This window comes from Physeter macrocephalus, chromosome 5 (assembly GCF_002837175.3).
Source record: "Physeter macrocephalus isolate SW-GA chromosome 5, ASM283717v5, whole genome shotgun sequence".
In the NCBI taxonomy this organism is placed as follows: Eukaryota; Metazoa; Chordata; class Mammalia; order Artiodactyla; family Physeteridae; genus Physeter; species Physeter macrocephalus.
The window spans coordinates 8,818,742-8,840,630 of NC_041218.1; the positions used below are offsets into that span (position 1 = coordinate 8,818,742).

Below are 21,889 nucleotides of genomic sequence, written 5' to 3' on the forward strand. Positions count from 1 at the left end.
AATTATCTTTGTTGTGAGGCCATATGATCAGTTCTTGTTTCAGAACAGTAATGTCACACTCTTACAAGCCCCAGCAGCTTTTAAAGGCTACTCTATACGTATCACTTTTTTTAAAAAAACAGGAGAAAGGTTTGAAAAAATAAACTCCTTTGGATATGGTCCAATTGCTCTGAGTGTGCGTGCGTGCGTGTGTGTGAGCGGGCATGTTTTTAAAAAGCACTTATGTTTGGTTTTCTGGTTTCTCTTCCCCCAACTCCTTCCTAAGAAGGAGATCTTAGCTTCTACTGAACCTTTTTTTCAAAAACTATTTAGGGATATTTTTCTCCCAGGTAATGCATGAATACATGTTTAATATTACAAATAGAGAATATTATAAAGAATTAATATGTAAAACATTAATCACTCATTTCCATCACTAAAGATAGAGTTATTTCTTATTATTTCTTTATGATTATTGGACCAAAATATATAAAGAATTTAAAATATATGAAGATATATTATCAAATTGTTTTCCTGAAATATTTTCAGCAACAGTACAAAGAATCCTTTTTGTCACATAACTCACCAACTCAGATACTATCATTTTAAAAATTTATTTATTTGAAAAAATTGGAATCTTGTTATTTTATTGTACATTTCTTTTATAGATCGTTTGAGCATTTGGTGTTTATAGATTATTTATAATGTTTCTTCTACAAGTTTTCCTTATATTTTTTGGCAATATTTTCCTCCTAAAATCTTGGTATTATTACAGAGTGGAATGAATTTTTATTCATGAATGACATTAAACTTCTATATTTGACATTTGCATTTTCCCAGGTTTTGGCAGGCATTTACATTTTATGATTTTTAAATATAAAAATTTAAATATTTTTGTGTAATTATATAATCAGCATTTTTGGATAATTTTCTTTTTTGTTATAGAAATTATTATTTCTATCAGAGGTTTTGAATGTGAAAAGTTTTATAATAAAAGATAAATCTTTGTAGACACTATAGCAAGTATTATCAACCAAAAAAACTAACTGAAGTTTTAATTTTTAGTATAATTTTGATTTTCAAAGTAATAAAGGTTAATATAAGGGACACAAGCCATATTTAACAATGTTGGAACAACCATATTGATAAGGAAAGTAATAGGCAGGATCTCCTTTTGTGTTCTAATTTTTAGTTTTATAGCTTTCCATTGGGATGCATTTAACGTGAATTTTAAAAGATTATAAAATAATTCTATAAAGATTATAAAGTCTTTTATAATCTTTACAGATTATAAAATCTTTATAGAATTCTAAAAACACTGCAGCATAAAAAATACAGAATATATGATGCCCTTCAAACAACTCTTGCATAAATCCTGAAATTTTTAGGCAAGCAAGAGGAGGATAAATGTACTGTTGATTTGCATGAATTGTAACTTTGAATGTCAGTATCTGTGTTGTGGATCTTCCCTTTAGCTTTAAGTAAACCTTAGCTACATTATCAACAACCAAACATGTATTAGGAATGTCCACTTAAAAACAACAACAAAAGCCCAAAACAGAACAATAACTCCTCCTTTGAGTTTCATCTCATTCTCCAGTAAACATATCATTTCTGACTCCTTCATTTCTAGTTGATAATATTTAAAATATTCATTCCCACATCTTTCATCTTTTCTTAACTGATGACAATAAAACTACTTTCCTTTCTATTCCACTGAGAATAAATTAACAGTAACCACAATGTTGCCAAACAGTGACCTCACTTTTCTGTCTTCTTCTTTAAGTGACATTTTAGGCGAATTTCACACAGTAGACCATAGTAGACCGCCTCTTGTCCTTCCCTGGTTTCTGTGATGCCAAATACTAGTATTTCCTCCTAACCACTGTCCACTTCTCCTCAGTCTCCATGTAGCATCTTCTCCTGTTAATCTCATGCAACTCCCTAGTTGAAATCTCAACTTTGATGCCTAATAGGCAACTAAAATGCACCATATCCAAACAGATCCTCTAGGCTTCCTCTGTTGGAAGAAACTAATACTTCTCTATTAGAAGAAACACTGTGGAGAAAATAAAGCTTTCTGTATTTCTGATAATGGTGCTAATGTCCACTTGGAACTCAAGCCATACCCTAGGAATTATCCCTTATACATTATCTTTCTTTCTTACTCCATATCCAAATCATTACAAATGATACTGAACTTACCACCAGAATCATCTCCCAAGTGGATCAATTTCTCTACATCTCCACTGATAGCCACCTTCTGCAAGCAGCGCTGTCTCTCACTGTACCAAGCAGTGCTGTGTCTTCACTGTACCAGACTCTCATGTTGATGCAAGTGTTTTCTCTTACAGAAGTCTCAGTACATTAAAAAAAATAAGATCATGATGCTATAGTTTAAAGCCTACTAATAGCTTCCCATTCCTTTTTTTTTTGCGGTACGCGGGCCTCTCACTGCTGTGGCCTCTCCCGTTGCGGAGCACAGGCTCCGGACGCGCAGGCTCAGCGGCCATGGCTCACGGGCCCAGCCGCTCCGCGGCATGTGGGATCCTCCCGGACCGGGGCACGAACCCGTGTCCGCTGCATCGGCAGGCGGACTCTCAACCACTGTGCCACCAGGGAAGCCCTAGCTTCCCGTTCTTAAAATAACATCTAAACCTTTTACCACGCCCTAAAGGATACTACAGTATTTCAACAATCCTCAATGTTTGGATTTCACCTTTTATCCTACTTACTCATTACAAATATCCACACCAGCCTTTTCCTGTTCCTTGAGCATGTCAGGTCTTAGTCTTTCGTGATTCCCTCCTCTCAATTAACCTTCTCTCAGATATTTTTAGGGCTTGTTTTTGTCATCACTGAAATCTCAGCATGAATATCTTCTCAGGGAGGACTTTCTTCACTACATATTCTAATGTTGACCCATCTTGCCTATGCACTATCCTTTATATATTAACCTATTTAATTGATTTCATACTCCTCATCATTATCTGAAGTCATTTCTTTGGATTTAGTTGTTTTATAAAAATAGTAATAGATAATATAGTGTCTGATGCCTCCACTGTGTCATAAACTTCATGAACTCAAAGAACTCCATTTTTTCACCCCTGTATCCCAGATGCTCGTATAGTACCTGCAGAGTACAGGTGTTTAATACATATTTTTGAATGAATAAGTATATCAATATATATCAACCACTATGAATCAAAACTGGATTGACAATATAATGTGAACTCTTTTTGTAATTTACATTTTAAGGATTAAAGACCATTAGCATTTAACTAACGGGAAGACTAATAAATGAAAAGAATGGTGCCAAAAGTCAGGACATACCTAGGTTTAAACTGAAGACCAGCTTGGCTTTTTTCAGTTCCAAAGTAATATAATCCCCTTGCTGTCCTTCCCCGTGCAAGATTACTCCTTCACTTTCGGAGGTTTTAAATTTCAAAGCAATGACATCTTTCAGTGTTTTCATCTTCTTGTTTCTGAATCTATATGGTAACACAACATGACCATCAAAGTTGATAACATCAGCCCCTAAAAGAAGAAATAAATAGTAAGTTAGTTTAATTATTGTATGTTGCCATCCAGTGTGAAGTATATCTTCTTTCAGTGGGTGTCTACACAGAATAAGTGAGAAAAAAAGTGGTTTTTTCCTGAAAACTCTTTAGCCCTGGGTTCTTGTTCTATTTCTTATTTTGGTTGATTGTGCGTCCTGAAGTGGATTTTATGGGAAGTACTCATAAAGAATGATCGCAGAAAACTTTATCAATATAAATTGTAATACTAATAACATAAATTCCATCAATGACTTACACACTTCAAATTTTTAACTTAGAAGTTTGGAGTTTACTTGAAAAAAGTAAAATTTTTAATCCCTGAGATATTATGAGATTTTATTATTTTCCTTCTTAAATGAGGCTGTTTATGATTTCAAATATATATCAATATTTTGCTCACAAATTTTCTTTTCTACGACATAACAATGAAGGATCTTGGAATGCAGGGTTTACGGTATACTCATTTTTCTAATGGTTTTTATATTCTACTACAGTTTCACTTAACTTTATGGTAGTGCCTAGATAGAGTGAACTGAACTTTAAGAAGCTTTTACCATTTGCTTCTAGGACTCATGTCTGTCTCAAATTCCTTGTTAGCCCCTTGCCTTTGGAATGGAGAATTGGGTTGCCCATGTTTTCCACTACACTAAACAAAGACATCCTCACCCATATATAATTAGAAGAACAAGTATCTAGCCTATATTATGCTAAGAGTAGTTCTAATTTGATTTTAGGGAATTTCATTGAAAACATGAAAGATAAACTTTTTAAGAAATGTGAACAATTTTTTCACCACGCTCAGAAACAAGGGATTGTGGGCAATAGTTTAATAATTGCTACTTATTCACACCAGAAATAGAAAATGAGACGATTTTATTTATTACACACTGTTGGTTAGTGGGTTGCCAACCCATGGAATGGGTCATCGATGAACTGTAATCATTCAGAACAAATTTTAAGTACAAATAGAAGCTTAGTTACCATAATTAGACCTTTATCATTGAAAATACTTTTAGCCCTTAATATTAAATTGTAGAGAATCTAGACAAATTGGACAGTTCTAATTGTCTTAGAATTATAAGCCAGGATGAAGCTGCCTCTCAGTTTGGGGTAAGGTCTTGCCAAAGAATCCACAGGGAGACATTGGAGAAAAATAATAGCAAGTTTACAGCCTGTCAGAGAAATATCTTCTCATTACATGTCCCAGTTCTCTGGCACTGGTTTACTTCAATCAGCATGCGGAATACTTTGGGTCCCGGTAACAGTAACAATAGCATGCTACATCATGGCAGCCTAGGTGGAGGAGCAGAGCTACCATAGGTATATTCACTCTTTCTGTGCAGTACCCGCAGCATATTCACTCTTTCTGTGCAGTACCTGCAGTATATTCACTCTTTCTGTGCAGTACTTGCCAGTATAAGTTTTGCTTTTAACTAATTCTATAAAGTGAATTGATATGAATACAGTTATTTCAAATATTGCTTAGAATATCTCTAACTTTTCCCTTCAAATCATCAATAGATTCTGAATATTTAAAAATATCCTACCACTGCAAACATTTATGTTTTTAAATAACAGTTCAGAGAATTGTTACATTCCAAAACGTTCACAAAGAAAAATATAACTTGGAATTTTGTTTTAATTCTTACAGTCAATAATTTACTATAAGACTTCGTATAGTCATAAAAATTTTCTTAACAGAATTCTCTTCTGAGAGTGTGAATCACAGAGGTTTATTTACTATGGAGCAAAAAAAGCAGCCATTAAATTTTGGCTTCTGCTAACACTGCAAAGCCAATTAGATTTTAGCTTAATCATCTATACTGTCACAGCTGAATTCCAATTGCAATATCTTTATCATCTGTGATGAGAGATAAAACAGAGAAAATGTGGAATCTGATTAGTGGATCCCAGGTTGAATTTATAATCCAGCAGCTGGTTGAAATGACTTTTTTCTTGAAAAGTGCATAAACAAAAAGTCAGAAGGAGGGAGTAAATTCTGAATTCCAGAAAGTAATTTTGCAGCCAATTTCATATTGACAGTTGAATAACAGACACATCATCGTTTTATACACCTTCAATATATGTTAATTGACAAAAAATATTCCCCATTCATCTCTTAGGAAATAAATGTTCCTGGAGCTTAGACAGAGGAAAGAATTCACCCCTCCCCCATTTTCTCCTAACTCAAAATATACATTCAGGTCCAGGTACAGAATAGTGACTTATGCAAATGTTGATGCCTTTCTTCCTTACTTTTAGGGCAATGAAATAAGTGACAAGAAGGATGGGTCATCATTTAGACAGTCCTAGGATGTTAAAAAAAAAAAAACACAAGGAATGTTTTTCATGAGGACCAAACCTCATTTCACAAATAGTAAGTGGTCAGTGGTCGATTGAGAAACTAATAAAAATGCTCTGCAAGCCAGATCACTCACATCACAAAATCCAAACTGTTCTTCTAGGAATGGGTTAAATGCTTGCACAATATTAGCATGTGGATGCAAACTCAGAGTTGGCTTTGAAATTACAAAATTCCTAGAAATAATCTATGATATATAATTTATACATAAGCACACACCATACACTTTTAAGAGAGTCTGGGATATTGTAAAATCCATCAGAGTTTAGTTCCATTTCCTACAAAATACATTACAATTTCATTTGACATCTAATAGTATGTTGTGCTTATTTTGGGACAAGCCATATTTTTTCCCCTATTACCCTGATTGCTTTTCACTCCCTAGAACAAAGTTTTCTATGCAGTGATTAAATATGTGTGGTTGAACTGTTTAAGCAATCTGAACAACAATATGGCTAGTCAAAAAGTGAATGCAAAATCACAGTGCTTCCATGATTTTGTTTCTAACAATAACTCAGAGAGCTGGTAATGTGCCCAATTCATCAAATCGTCACAGCAGAGAAGGCTTTTATTTTAAAACATTTCATTGACTTAGTCTTTACTTTCTGAATTTGGAGATACTCAGATGAGGTATTTTGGAAAACTGTTTATCATCTAAAGATTTTATTATTTAAAAAAAATACCTTTGCTAATTTTTACTACAAATGTAATATATGTCTATTGTTAAAAAGAAATGAACAATACAGAAATATAGAACGTAGAAAGTGAATCCCAAAAACAAGAGATCACCAGTCTTAATGGGTAACCAGTGTTGACGGTGTGTCATTCTAGATTTTATGCATCTAACTATCTAATGTATGGAATAATGCAAGAATCTATACATTATTACATATCCGTGTGTGTGTGTAATTAGAGAGAGAGAGGAAGGGAAAGAGAAAGGAGAATGTCATTTCATTTAATTGTGGTTCAAAATGTATAATAATAGCTTGAGCTTTGGGCAATCTATTTATAATGTGGGGAAATTGTAGGTTTTAGCAAATTAGTACGTTTTATTGACTTTCGTGCAGCAAGGCACTTACATAAAGTAAGAATGTATATAATTAGAAATGTAATTTATGCTATTTATTTGAAAAAATAAAAAATGTATTTGAATATAGCACCACAACGTAAACAAATAAGTACTTAGGAATTACTTTTGATTTCTTGTTTTCTCATAAATGTTTCATTTTCATATAGAAAATTGAGAATAATAGGAAGGTTTAAAGAAGAAAATTAAAAGGACATAATTCTATTTTCATGAAATAACCACTGATAACTTACATTTCTGATTATTTTAATTTGTATATATGTAATGTATGTACGTAGATACACAGAAGGATCATACTCGATATAGTTTTGTTACCAAACACTATAGTTATTTTTTTTCAATCTCATATATTGTTTTTCCCAAAACAGGATTTTAATTAGCTAAAAATATACCATCATTTGGATGTCCAGTTTCTTCAATAAGAATCTGTTTTGCAGTTTTCTTTTTAATAAACTTTTTATTTTGGAATAATTTTTGATTTAGTGAAAAGTTGCAAAGATAGAACAGTGAGTTCCCACACACCCTCCACCCAGTTTCTTTTAATGTTAACATTTTACATAACCGGTACATTTGTCTAATCTAAGACATAACTTAGGTATAACACTATTCACTGAAATACAGACTATATTTGGATTTCACCAACGTTTTTGTTTGTTTTCCTATTCCAGGATCCAGTCCAGGATCTCACGTTGCATTTCGTCATGTTTCCTTAGTTTCCTTCAACTCCTCCAATGTGTGATGTTTTCTCAGTCTGTCTTTCATAACTTTGACACTTTAGAAGAGTACCGGTCAGGTATTTTGTAGAATCCTTCTCATCCTGGCTTGGTCTGAAGTTTTCTTATGACTAGACTGGTGTAGTTTGGGGAGAAAACCACAGAGTTGGGGTGTCCTCAGCACTTCCTATCAGGGGAGGCACGATTTCAACATGACTTTCCACTTGTGATAGTGGTCAAGGTGATGTCTGCCGAGTTTCTTCACTGTAAGGTTACTATTTTCCCTTTTCCGTACTTTATTCTGCGGAAGTGAGTCACCAAGTCCAGCCCATGTTTAAGGTAAGGGGAATTAAGTTCTACCTCCTGGAGGGGGAGTAACTACATATACTATTTAGAATTCTTCTGTAAAGGAGATTTCTTCTATTTATTCATTCATTCAACCATTTATTTATATAATTATGGGATTGTGCATGTTTATTTATTCTTTGAGTTTAATCCAATACTTATCATTATTCAAATTTTTCCAGCTTTAGCCATTGGGAGCTCTTTCAGGTTGGCTCCTGTGTCTCTTTGACAGGTGTGGCCCCTGCTGCTTCCTCTTCCCCCTCCCTTTTCCCCTCCCCTCCTCCTCCTTCTCTCCCCTCCCCCTCCCCCCTCCTCCCACTGCCCCTTCTCCCTCTTCCTCCTTCTCAAGCTTCCCTCTCCTCTTCTAGTCCTCCTCATCCTCTTCCTTTTTCCTCTTTCTCTTCTCTCTTTCTGTCACTATATGATGCCCTAAGCTTATCTTGCACTTTTCCTGCCCCAGACCTAGAATCATCCATTTTCCCAAGGAACCCCCATTTCTTTTATTGTAGAATGGCCCTGAGAAGCTTGCAGGTTTTTTATTTTTTCACTTTGCACACAATAAATTTTCTACAAATATAGTTATCATCTATATGATCTATTCTTCCACAAAATAAATAAATTATTCAGAAAAAAGGACAAAAACTTATAAAATGTTTCTTAGTTATCTATTTCATAAGGATTTGCAATGATTTTGAAGCTCTTTTCATGTTAATCAAATGTTTTTGCATAAATAGTGACTTTTAAAAGCAATAATGATAATTGCTAATATGTGTTTAAGTGATTACTGATTACTCCTTAAATAAATTTGATTGTCAATATTTAAGTGGTAATGCATAAGCCCTAATATTTTAAAAATAATTTTGTTTTATTTTCATGAAATTAATATGTACTCACTGTAAAAAATTTATGTCATGTTAAGAAAGCAAAAAAATAATCAATTTAAATTAGTTACAATCACACCACACAGATATCATAGACAGATACGTCTGTCTAAGGAATTTGTGGTTTTCTACAAATACCAACATTTTCTACAAATCCAAACATTTCTATTGATATGATGAGCATTCTTGTAGTGAGATTCTTGACCACTGGAACAATTATTTTCTGACTTTAAATTTCTAAAGTGTTTAATTAAAGCATTTGAATTGCTTAGTTAAAGATATCAGTAGAGATGTATGTTAACGAGGTAGTACGAAATCTAACATTATGTAATTTATATAAATACCCAAGTCACTTTCAAGAGTGAAATATATCTCTGAAACTAAAGTTGGAAAATACTACAAGGTGCCATTTGCTTAGGTTTGCAAATTTTTACATAGATGCACATCTATGTATTGTTTCTCTTTTTTTTAAAGTCAGATGTCAATATTCTAGCTATGTCTATCTAGACCTTTCTTTACAAAATAGCACGTCTTCCATCTTCATCTCTAGCTACTTACTCACTGGTCTTCTTCTTCATAGCATTTATCTCTACCTACTACCTGATATATTGACGGGCTCATGAATTCACAGCATGCCTCCACCTCCAAGAATGTATATGCATCAGAGACTTTATTTTGCTCCACCCTGAAGCTCAGTACTTGCAACACTGGGTAAGTCAATATTCGTTAAGTATTTGTTGAATGATTGCATGTTGTCATGCACACTCAAAGCACTGGATTAAAGTAGAATAAACTTCTTTAAACTTTTTCTTTAAAAATCTGAATCACTAGATTGGAAGAAATTTCAAGAATCACTCTGATCCACCCTTGGTGCCACAACTACTCATATAACCAAGGTTTCAATTGTTAGAGAAAAAGAATGGTAATTTCGTGTTACTTTTTTTGTGGTGGGGGAAAAATTCATGCCATTATTATTAATTGAGTCGGTGTTATTTAATTGACAGACATTAACTCTAGTGGAACCGAGTCCATTTCATCTCATCTGCAGACTGTTTCTGATTAATCACCTTCTTCTAACCCACTGCCCTTTCCTTTCAATATATCTGTGGTTTAAATGTAAATAAAATGTCAATAACAGCTAATTTAGAGTAGTAGCAGCAAATGAGCTTTCTTCAAATCCTTTAAAATATAATCTAGAGACAGACTTAAAAAAATCACTTTTACTTTGGGAAAAATAAAACAAAATAAAAACCATAAAGGCTCTTTCATAAAGGCCATCATCTCACATTTTGTGCAATATTTCTCCTTAAAATGTGTTGCTTTGCCCTTAAGAGCTTGATAACTCATGGTAGGACAAGAACAATCACATCAGAGAAGTCTGATTTCATTTATCCACAACATTGGGACTCCAGTGTCCAGTTGCCTGAAAGACTGATCCACATTGACCTTCCACAGGCATATCTAACTCTACCTGCCCAACACATAATTCTTTCTCTGGGTCTTAGTGCTCCTGTTCTTATATCCATTATCCAGTCACTTAAGACAGAGCTCTGGGCCTTTCCTTAGCTCCTCCCTTTCTCATGCACCTATGTTTTGTCAGTCCCAAGTCCAGTGAAATTTAGCATGTCCGTGTTTTTCAAACACATAGCTGACTTTTTATAAGCACTGCCACCAGGCTCCCATCACCTCACATACTGTCTATTGCATTAACATTGTGAATGAGCAACTCCCACCCTCCGGTCTTATTCCCCTTAAATTTATCCTCCACACTGAAGCTAGTAAGATCTTTCTGAAATAAACTCTTTTACTGAAAAACTCTTCAGCGTGGCCTGCAAGACCCTCAGTGATAGAGCTCCTGCCTTCCTGACACCCTCACATTTTAGCACCATCTTTTTCCTTAAGTGCTGCTGATGGTAAACCAACTAAATCCCTTGCTAATTTCACCTAGTGCCTTTCCTCGGGGTAAGCTCACTTCCTTCAATGAACAGCTATTTTAAAAAAATCTAGTTTAAGTTTAGGCATCCTCCAAGCTTCAGATAAAGCTCACCTACTAGAAAGGTTTCCTTGTGTGAAACAGCCCTCACCTATTGCTCCACAGCACCCTTGGATACTTTTATCGTATCCCTTCTCATCTTATATTGAAATTATCTCTTTATGGGTCTGATTTCCTCTGGAACTTTAAACTTTCCTAAGGTACAGTAGACTCTGGTTTGTTCCACTCTGTATTTCTCACAGAATAAACATTTCTTAAACTGATTTAAACATAATTGGTATTCGAGCTGCGTGCACCCCAATGTTCATTGCAACACTGTTTACAATAGCCAAGTCATGGAAACAACCTAAATGTCCATCGACAGATGAATGGATAAAGAAGATGTGGTACATATGTACAGCGGAATACTACTCAGCCATAAAAAAGAATGAAATGTTGCCATTTGCAGCAACATGGGTAGACCTAAAAATTATCATACTAAGCCAGAGAAAGACAAATATCATATGATATCCCTTATATGTGGAATCTAAAAAAATGATACAAATGAACTTATTTACAAAACAGAAAGAGACTCACAGACTTAGAAAACAAACTTATGGTTACCAAAGGGGAGAAAGAGGGGAGGGATAAATTAGGAGGCTGGGATTAACGTAGACACACTACTATATATAAAAAATAGATAACCAACAAGGACCTACTGTATAGCACAGGAAACTATACTCAATGTCTTGTAATAACCTGTAAGGCAAAAGAATCTGAAAAGGAATATATATATTACTGAATCACTGTGCTGTACACCTGAAACTAACATGATATTCTAAATCAACTATACTGCAATTTAAAAAATTTAAAAAAAACCCATAATTGGCATTTGAGACAACACGGCAAAAGGGGCATTCCTCTGTTCTCATTTTCCTTCAAAACCATACCTGGTGCAAGCAGTTTTCTCTCCAAGAGTACAGACTTACACAGGTTTAATGACAGGCATTTATATAAATATTACAGGGCTTCCCTGGTGGTACAGTGGTTAAGAATCTGCCTGCCAGTGCAGGGGACACGGGTTTGAGCCCTGGTCCGGGAAGATCCCACATGCCATGGAGCAACTAAGCTCATGCGCCACAACTACTGAGCCTGCGCTCTAGAGCCCGCAAGCCACAACTACCGAGCCCGCGTGCTGCAACTACTGAAGCCCGCACGTCTAGAGCCCGTGCTCCGCAACAATAGAAGTCACCACAACCAGAAGCCCGTGCACCACAAGGAAGAGTAGCCCCCGCTCGCGGCAACTAGAGAAAACCCACGTGCAGCAACGAAGACCCAACGCAGCCAAAGATAAATGAATAAAATAAATTTATAAAAAAAAATTACAACTGTGTTTCTGATATGGATAAATACTTTAAAACTTGAAATGCTTTCATTGCACTCATACTGGAGTTATTTTTAAATAAGTCAAAAATGAAGACATTTAACTGTAGTATGAGTTGAAATACAAAATATATCTTTTCCTTTTAATTTAATGCATTTAAGGGAAATAGTCATTCATTCACACACACACACACACACACACACACACACACACACAGACACAGAGGACATCAGAAATCAGAGTGCTCCATGTCTGAACAGGGTTATAGCGCTAATACATCTAATAATACAGAGATCATAAGCAATCTCTGAAAATTAGCACTAAAAATTAGCATAAAATCTATTGTAGGAAATCCATGTGCAAGGTATTTTTACTTATTTTTGTAAATCGAAAAGTCAAGCAAATTAGACTTGCCTTCTCTGTGATAATATTACTGTTTACTGAAAATAGCTCTACAGCTTTTCACCATATGCAATCTATTTCTCTGCTAAGGAGACTATCTAGAATTACAAGCCCTAAGTAAATATCTCACAGATGAGGAAAGGAACCAGACATCAAGAAATCCCCCAGAATGTCTTTTAATATAAATTATTCTTAATATTTATTTCAGATTTTCTGTATCATTACTCAGTTAAACTTACTTCTACTTCTAGTTCCACTGAAAACATTATTTTCAGTGTTGCACCCAAATTTCAACACTATATTGGCTAAGGGATGGCAGGCTGATTTAGGGACTTGTTTTGAGGCATTGTTTTCATGGTAATTTATAAAATACTGAGGAAAAGATAAACTATCCAGATAAGTAAAAGGGGAATGGTGGAAGGGGTGTCAACACCCCAGCGATTTCTCCAAGCTACCACAGCTGGCTTCCACTTTCCCCTCGGTATTAACCACATCTTCCGTTTTCTGTACTTTGATGTGTTGACACGCGGGGCCTTGCTGACCCTGGGGGGACTGCCCCTCCCAGGGTGAGCCAATTCCTGCAAACACACTCTCCAAATACAAACCAACCAATCAAGACTCCACAACCCAGCTACCTCCTCTCTCTGGTTGTCACACTCCAGGCCACTATCCATCTGCCCTAATCACCCCAGGCTCCGGTACCAAACAACAAGGGAAGCCCCTGTGCCCCAGAGCCTCTGAGATAATTCAAGCTAGCCAACCCTAAACCTGCTTACTCAGCCTCTTCCATTCCTTCCTGTGGAAACCACAGTAAAGGCTCTTTCCTGCCCTCCCCCTTCTCCTCTGGCCTCCCCATCCCCCGACGGTGGACGTGTCCTCTCCTCTCCGGAACTGTTAGTAATAAACTACCTTTTCAATGGCAGCTGTTTCCTGATACATTGGCCTTATTATACCTCAAATAATCTATATTCTGAAATATTTTCTACAGTAAATTCCCTTATTATATCTTAGAAATGAAAAATTTTTTAAATTTGGTCAAACAAGGAAAAAATCTTAAAGTTACTGGCAAGACTTATTCCATAGATCTGAAAAAAAGTGAATCTGAGAAATTATTATGAAATGTCTGACATCAACTAGCATTCACCAAAATATCTTCTACGTCCGTATCATTGCACCAAGAAAGTGGGGCAATGGAGGTAAAGAGGTGAGTTTTAAGAAAGAACTAATACATGAACTCCCCTGCTAAAAGAGAATTAAGATGAAGAAAAATCCAGACAGATGGGGGAAGAGCATATGCGGTTGCCTTAAAGAGCTCAGTAGTTCTGCCTGACTTTAATACATAAGGGTCATGAGTCCTGGCAGGGTTAGAATTGGAAGATGAAGGATCTACTGCTTCATATGGAAGATCTGGGTCTAAGTGTGAAAAGATGGTGCCCTGAGGGGAAGGCCCAGGACCAGATCTACATCTTGGAAAGATAACGCCTGTGTTGATGTGGCAGAACGCACGTGGATTAGAAGAGAGTTCAGAGGCAGGAAGAGCAAAGACCTCCCTCAAAGCAGATAACCATCTGATCGCGTTGATAAGGTTATACAGGCCAGAATGCAGAAGATAACTACGTCATTAAAGAACGCAAAGCTTTCTGATGATGCATGGTTGCTACCCAGGATTTCAAAGCAGTTAAGTCTTCTACAGTGATTGAAGAATTTCAGATGAATACTTACTATCATGGTTTTCTCCAAAGATATGACAAATCCAATATCATAAAAGCATTAGGAATTTTAGTGGAATTGAAACTACCCTAAAAACAAAACCAAAATGTCAAAAATTCTTCTTTGAAATATGTTTAATATTTGGATTCACTTATTTGTACCACCTTAATTTTTAGATGGAATCTCAGAGGTCTGCCATCTTTAGCTATCACACATTTTAATGCTCTATCTCATTCAATTCCATGTCTTAAAAAATTCACATTAATCTAAAAATGTAAAATCAGTGTTTTTCCAAACAGCAGATACTTCCCCAACAACTCCTACAAAGTTTCCTGGCCAAGTAGCAATATGTAATAGTAAAAATTGTCCTTTTTATTTATTTTACTCTCTGTACTTTCCTGAAAGCCAAATGAATTGGTGCAAATGATTTGCACTTACTTGCAAGAAATTGGGACATACGCTTAGAATGTCTTGAGTTCATGCACAGGATGTAGTACATTACAGCTTCATTTTATTTTTGGTTTGATTTCACATACCTTTGGGTGAATCTTTTATCTCAACCATAAAACAGGATTAATAAAGCTCAGAATGTACACATGTTGTGACATGATGTGTTCTTTCTGCTCCTCCACAGCAGCGGGGTCCTGCCTGATAAAATACTACACGGTACTCCGTGACCCCCTGCCATCAACACATCTCAGTGACTCAGGCATTGGAGGGAATCTGATTCACTGAGAACGTGGGTGCCGCCCATTACTTCGTGACACCCGCACGCCCACTGAGGCCCTGGTGAGCAGGCTGAATTAATTCATTTCCGTAAATGAGCAAAGCTCCCAGCACTTGTGCAGAGAATCAGCCCTGACAGGGCTAAAATAATTGGAAGCTCCTGAAATTAGGAACTTCACTGGTCACAGGGAACAAGCAGTTCATACAAATCAGTGATGCTAGCTTGTGGTAAAACCATGGAGCTCCATTGATCTGTGTATGATTTTCTGACTTTTGATAGAGATGGGGTAACAGAGACAATATTCTCCTTGATTAAAAACTCAACAGGGAAAAGATGCTTAACTAATGTCTAAGAAACTTGGTCTGGCTAGTGGAAAAACAATAGGGAGTATTTGGGATGTATTATGGGCATGAGGGAGGTAGTCTCTCTCCACCTGTAGCAAACGGAAGCTATGCAGCAATTCTGGTGTTGTTCAAACATTCAATTTTCTAGAAAACTCAGAAATCCAACATTTTAATGAAATCTCCTCTGCTTTAGCAGACGCTGCTAGCTAGTACTCTACAGATATGTTTTTTTTGGCCACACATCACTTTGAACTTGAATACTGTCAAAATATAAGACTAAGTAGATCATAATAAGACTGAACAATTAATCTTCCACGATACCATAATTTACCTGTGAATTACTGCAGTTTGTATCAGCAAGAAATTTTATTTCTTCAAAAGCAAATTCCTTAGAAAATAAGTCAGTTAGTGCTAAATAGAGAGTGAATGGTTAAAAAAAACCCTAATTTTAATGGTATAATAGGATACAAAGATATACCACTCTATGCTACCATAAAACTACAGGCAAATATTACACTAAACATTGGAAGGAAGGAAGGAAGGAAGGAAGGAAATAAGGAAAGGAGGGAGGGAGGGAGAAAACAAAATAAATGTGAGCTTCATTCACTGAGATTTTGGACTTAAGACTCTATCTTAAAAGGAAATATATATATATATATATATATATATATATATATATTTAAAAGTAATACTGGGACTTCTCTGGTGGTCCAGTGGTAAAGAATCCACCTTGCAATGCAGGAGACTCAGGTTCGATCCCTCGTCAGGGAACTAAGATACCACATGCGGCAGGGCAACTAAGCCCACGTGCCACAACTACTGAGCTTGCACACCTCAACTAGAGCCCGCCTGCTGCAAACTACAGAGCCCACGCGCCCCGCAGCCTGCACACCACAACTAGATAGAAGCCCACGAACCTCAACAAAGATGCCAGGCGCCGCAATTAAGACCCGACAGAGCCTTAAATAAATAAAAAAATCTACAAACAATAAATGCTGGAGAGGGTGTGGAGAAAAGGGAACCCTCTTGCACTGTTGGTGGGAATGTAAATTGACACAGCCACTATGGAGAACAGCATGGAGGTTCCTTAAAAAACTAAGAATAGAACTACCATAGGACCCCGCAATCCCACTACTGAGCATATACCCTGAGAAAACCATAATTCAAAAAGAGTCATGTACCACAATGTTCATTGCAGCTCTATTTACAATAGCCAGGACAAGGAAGCAACCTAAGTGTCCATCATGGACATATATACACTACCAAATGTAAAATAGATAGCTAGTGGGAAGCAGCCGCATAGCACAGAGAGATCAGCTCGGTGCTTTGTGACCACCTAGAGGGGTGGGATAGGGAGGGTGGGAGGGAGACGCAAGAGGGAGGGGATATGGGGATAGATGTATATGTATAGCTAATTCACTTTGTTATAAAGCAGAAACTAACACACCATTGTAAAACAATTATACTCCAATAAAGATGTTTAAAAACTTAAATAAATAAATAAATAAATAATATATCTTTAAAACATATAAAAGTATTACCAATTAACAGATACAGCCAATCCTTCATTACTGGCAGATTCTGTATTTGCAAATTAGCCTACTCACTAAAATTTATTTGTACCCCCAAAACCAATACCTGTGGTGCTTTCAAAGTCATTCACGGATATGTGCAGAGAGGCAAAACATGTGAGTCACTGGATGCTCATGGTCTCAGCTAAGGTCGACAAGGCAATGCTCTGCCTTCTTGTTTCAGCTCTCATACTGTGTAAAAGTGTCCTTTACATTTCCTGCCGCATTTTTTGCATTTCTGTGCTTTTTGTGGAAGATTTTGCTGTTTAAATACCTCTCTCCCAAGAGTAGTGCAAAAGTGCTTTCTTGTGTTACCAAGCACAAGAAAGCTGTGATGTGCTTTCTGGAGAAAATACATACATGTGTTGGATAAGCTTTGTCAGTGCTGTCAACCGTGAGCTCCATGTTAATGAATCCACAATACATACTAAATAAGGTGGTGTTAAACAGAAACACAAATAAAGCACGGTTATATATCCATTGACGAAAATGTTGTGACCAAAACCTCACAGGAACCCAATCCTGGATCCCCGAGATCAACAGTTGAGTATTTAAGCCAGGGTTCACAGCAACTTTATAGAATGTCACTGCTGTGAATAGTGAGAACTAACTGTATTTACACTGCATTCATTTCTTTAAACAGGAAAATAAAGGATTATTTCAAACCACCACATATAGGAAAGTGAAAATATAATCAAGAAATATTTAAACTATCCTATGGAAAATGATCAAGGAATTGCAGCTCTCTTCATAGGTAAGAGGGATGCTACATGCTATCGTTCCACAAACGGACTTCTTTGTTTTCTTCTCACTGCTTGGACGTGCATTTATTATTTCAGTACACGTGACTTCCTTGCAGTTTACAAAGACCAATCTCATTCTTCACATGCTTATTGCAACTAAACTCTGTGGTTTCCATGTCTAATTATTAAAATTCACTAGGCACTTTGTAACTAGTAAATCCAGTGTTAGCAGTACATTAATGTTGAAGGGGTTCAGAAAATGCCACCCCCAAATATGTCTCTTTGATACATTGATTATTTTGAGCTGAAGGCACTTGAGAGACAGCAGATGCACGAAGGGCTCTCTGATTGACCTCTTTCTACCTAAAAGCAGCTCCTAAAATTTCCCGTGAGATGGGCACTCTCCCCACACCAGGAAGACAATGACAATATTCTTGTCAACAGAGTCGGGGAGCCAAAAAGCCAAAACAGGAGTTGAACCTTAACAAATCAACTGACAAAAACCTCTTCTCTTCAATTAGTTTCCCCAAATATTTCCTAATCACTGTCTCAATTAACTTCCCCCAGCCCAATCCCTTTGTCTTATTACATCCTTATAATGTATCATTCTTTGTTTAAAAAGGTATATAAGCTTTGGGGCCTAATGGCTTCCTTGGGTCTTCATTTTTCTTCTGAAGACACCCATGTACGTATAAAAACATTACATAAAATTTGTACGCTTGTCGCCTGTTCATCTGTCCCGTGTCAGTTTAATTTGTAGGGTAACCACAGAACCTAAGAGCATGAAAGGAAGTTCTTTTCCCAGTACATTGTGTAGAATCTCAGATTCCTGAGGAATCACAGACTTTAAACCACACCCACCATTTACATTTCTAACGAGGTAAGGCCCAGAATTTTCCTTGTTTATTTAACCATTTGATTATTACCCACTTTTTCTGACCTTATAGGAAATAATCTTCTTGAAATTTGCAGCATAAAAATACAGATTTTATTGAGTCTATCAGAATAGGAAAATTAGTCCGTCTCGCCTCTAAACCCGAATTTACTTGAGTATAATTATATTGTATAATTTATATAATGATTAATATCATATACCGTTGTATAATTTGTATAATTTATACTTTGAATTTGTTTTCCTAACATAAATCAAGGGTTTCCCTGGCATTTTCTCTTGAATAAAAGTTGAGCTATTGGAAAATTAGAAACGTATTGGTAAAGCTGTAGAATTTTATAGCCTCAAAGAAGGGGATAATTTTTGAATTCAGAAAATAAAAGGGCAACTGTTACAAATTCACATGAATCTTAGGAAAGATTTTTTTGTTATTTTGGTTTGGTTTGCTTTGGTTTCGGTTTTGAAGGGCTAATAAGAAAGGAATTGAATTTGGAAATAGGAAACGTTGTGATACAGTGCCTACACATCCTATTTTCAACTTTCTGCATTTGACATTTTTTACAGTTTAGGTCAATCCTAACAATTTATGCACTTTCCAAGGCATGACAGATATAAAGCTGTTACAAGTGCTATTTACAGTAGGTCGGTTAAGTCCTTAAAATGTCAATGGCTGAGTTTCTCTTAATGTAGACCTAGAAGCAAAGCACAGGTTTTCATTCCAGGGGGATAAAGGGTGTGCTGTGACAGGAAATTTATTGGGAAATTAAAGTGATGCCAGCTTTCTCATGACCCAAGAGGTATGGCGTGGAAGCAATACCATTATGACCATCCCACCAGGCTTCAGGTGACCCCTGGACCGGAACCCAGAGACCTCAGACCGAACCCTGGCCTATTTGCTCTTGGGGACATCAATTTACTCTCTGGGCCTATAAAATGAAGGCAGGAAACAGGTAATCTCTTAGATTCCCTTCAGATCCAAAATTAAGCATCTCTTATCCTGGGTGACTTGGTCAAGCTTACATTCATTTTTAATTTTGTATTTTTTTTTTTTTTTTTTTTTTTTTTGGTACGCGGACCTGTCACTGTTGTGGCCGCTCCCATTGTGGAGCGCAGGCTCCGGACGCGCAGGCTCAGCGGCCATGGCTCACGGGCCCAGCCGCTCCGCGGCATGTGGGATCTTCCCGGACCGGGTCACGAACCCGCGTCCCCTGCATCGGCAGGCGGACTCTCAACCACTGCGCCACCAGGGAAGCCCTTATTTTGGATTTTAAATCACATTCTAGAATGGCAGAATTCTGAACTTTAGAGCATATTCACATTTCCTGATTACTTTAGCACTTTATCAATTGGACATTCTCAAAGAGAATTGTAAAACATAAAATCCACAGACATTGAAACATTTTATAGATGACTACTATGGACTGCTAAATTTTATTTACAAAGTGTCAAAATTTGCAAATTAGAGTAAAACTATGACATTCTACTATATATAATTAGTTATATTATTAATTTAAAAATGATAAACATTTATTGTATGGAGGTTTCTAGAAGTAGAATCTAACAAAATGATTTGAGATGATAGAGTAATAGTTAACTTATATTCTTAGTGCCTTGATAATGTTCAAACAGAAACATAATTAGTAAGATTGAATTATTTTAATTCTAGAACATGGGAACAAAATTACTTATCTGAGTAAATTAAGGGAAACACTCATTGTTACAAATACCTGGGGCCAGTAAGGATGAATGGATGACCCTGAGCAAGTATAAAAGCGCTGGCTACATTCAGCTATAATATTTCATGTTTCCACCTCTTTTTGCTAGTACTTAGTCTAGTGCAACAGCACAACTCTTGTTGTAAATATCAAAGAATTGTAACATATATATGTATATTTTCATATCTTACTAAATCAAGATCACCTTGAAGGGAGGGACTTTGTGTCTTTAGTGCCACTAACCCTGGTTCACAGTAGCTGGAGCAGTTGACATAGATTTGGTTAAGACTGCCAGGGTTCTAATTCCTGCTCTGCTGCCTTAAGCTATGTGACCTTCAGTAAGTTACAAGACATCTCAAAGCCTCAATTTCCTTGACTATCAAAAGGGGAAGGTAACAACATAGCAGTTCTTTGCAGAATTGTGAAGACTGAATGAGTTAATGCATGTAAAGCACTTAAAACAGGATCTGGTACATTGTAAACTGCTAATAAACATTAGCTTTTATTGTTACCATATACTAAGTTCTCGTTTAATTGATTTAAAACAATGAATATCCTGAGCACCCACTTGGCAACATTGACTCAGGCCTGGAAAGAGAACAGGGTCATGTTATTACAATACAATTCATGGACTTAGGACAAACTGTGGCTCCCTGCTTGGTGACCGTAGGACCCACCCTACTTCCCGTTCCATATTTTTGCTGCTTTCACTGACATAGCTTATTTTGCTCACCAGGGAGGAAAGCAGCAAAATATAGAGAAATAAAGGGAAAGGGAAATACTCTGTCCCTTCCCTTCACTGCTCCACATAACAAGCATTTTGGAGGTCTTTCGGTACAGCCCTCTCACTATAACCTAAGAAACCTGGGGTGCAGGATGAGGGCTGGTGCCCTGTCCGAACAATATCAGATAAAGATTTTCAAACTGAGGCTTCACCTCAACACCATCATCTGTGACTATCCACAGCAGTGCAATGTAAGTCATAATTTCTATATAGCTCATAATTTTGCTATCCAGAAAGCAACTAATATTTATTGAATATAGGAATTCACTGATACAACATCTGGTTGAAGGAATGCACTAAATGTAACCTATTTTCTTTTTTTTTACACATTTAAAGTTACCAAATTTAGGTAACTCCAACCCAAAGTCTAGAATTAAAACAAAGACTAGCTTCCAGTTTTGTATCTTATGACTAAATTCGATGAAATTCTGAAGAGCTCAAGATGGAAAAAAAAAAAAAAAGTTAACTGCTAAATCAGAATGCTGAATAGACAATGTATCATCCCAAAATTCAGGCACTGGACTTTGGGAGCAACTGTAGACTTTGGGTTTGCTTTCTGCATCTAATTTGTTCCTGGTTTTATGTTTATCTGAGTTTAGTATTTAGAGCTTATTATCACTGGTAGATTTGTTTATTGATTTGGTTGTTCTATTCCTTTGTATACATATATATATTCCTTTTTCTCTTTTTGTGAGTGTGTATGTGTATGCTTCTTTGT

General features: G+C 36.3%; 1 protein-coding gene across 1 annotated transcript in view; it reads right to left on the reverse strand.

The window, feature by feature from the left end:
- CNTNAP2 (contactin associated protein 2) overlaps positions 1-21,889 on the reverse strand; it is a 1,485,958-nt gene that overhangs the window by 1,177,965 nt on the left and 286,104 nt on the right. Inside the window, exon 5 of the mRNA XM_055084701.1 lies at positions 3,313-3,516. Within this exon, the coding sequence (XP_054940676.1) occupies positions 3,313-3,516 (204 nt within the window). The remainder of the gene's footprint in view (positions 1-3,312; positions 3,517-21,889) is intronic.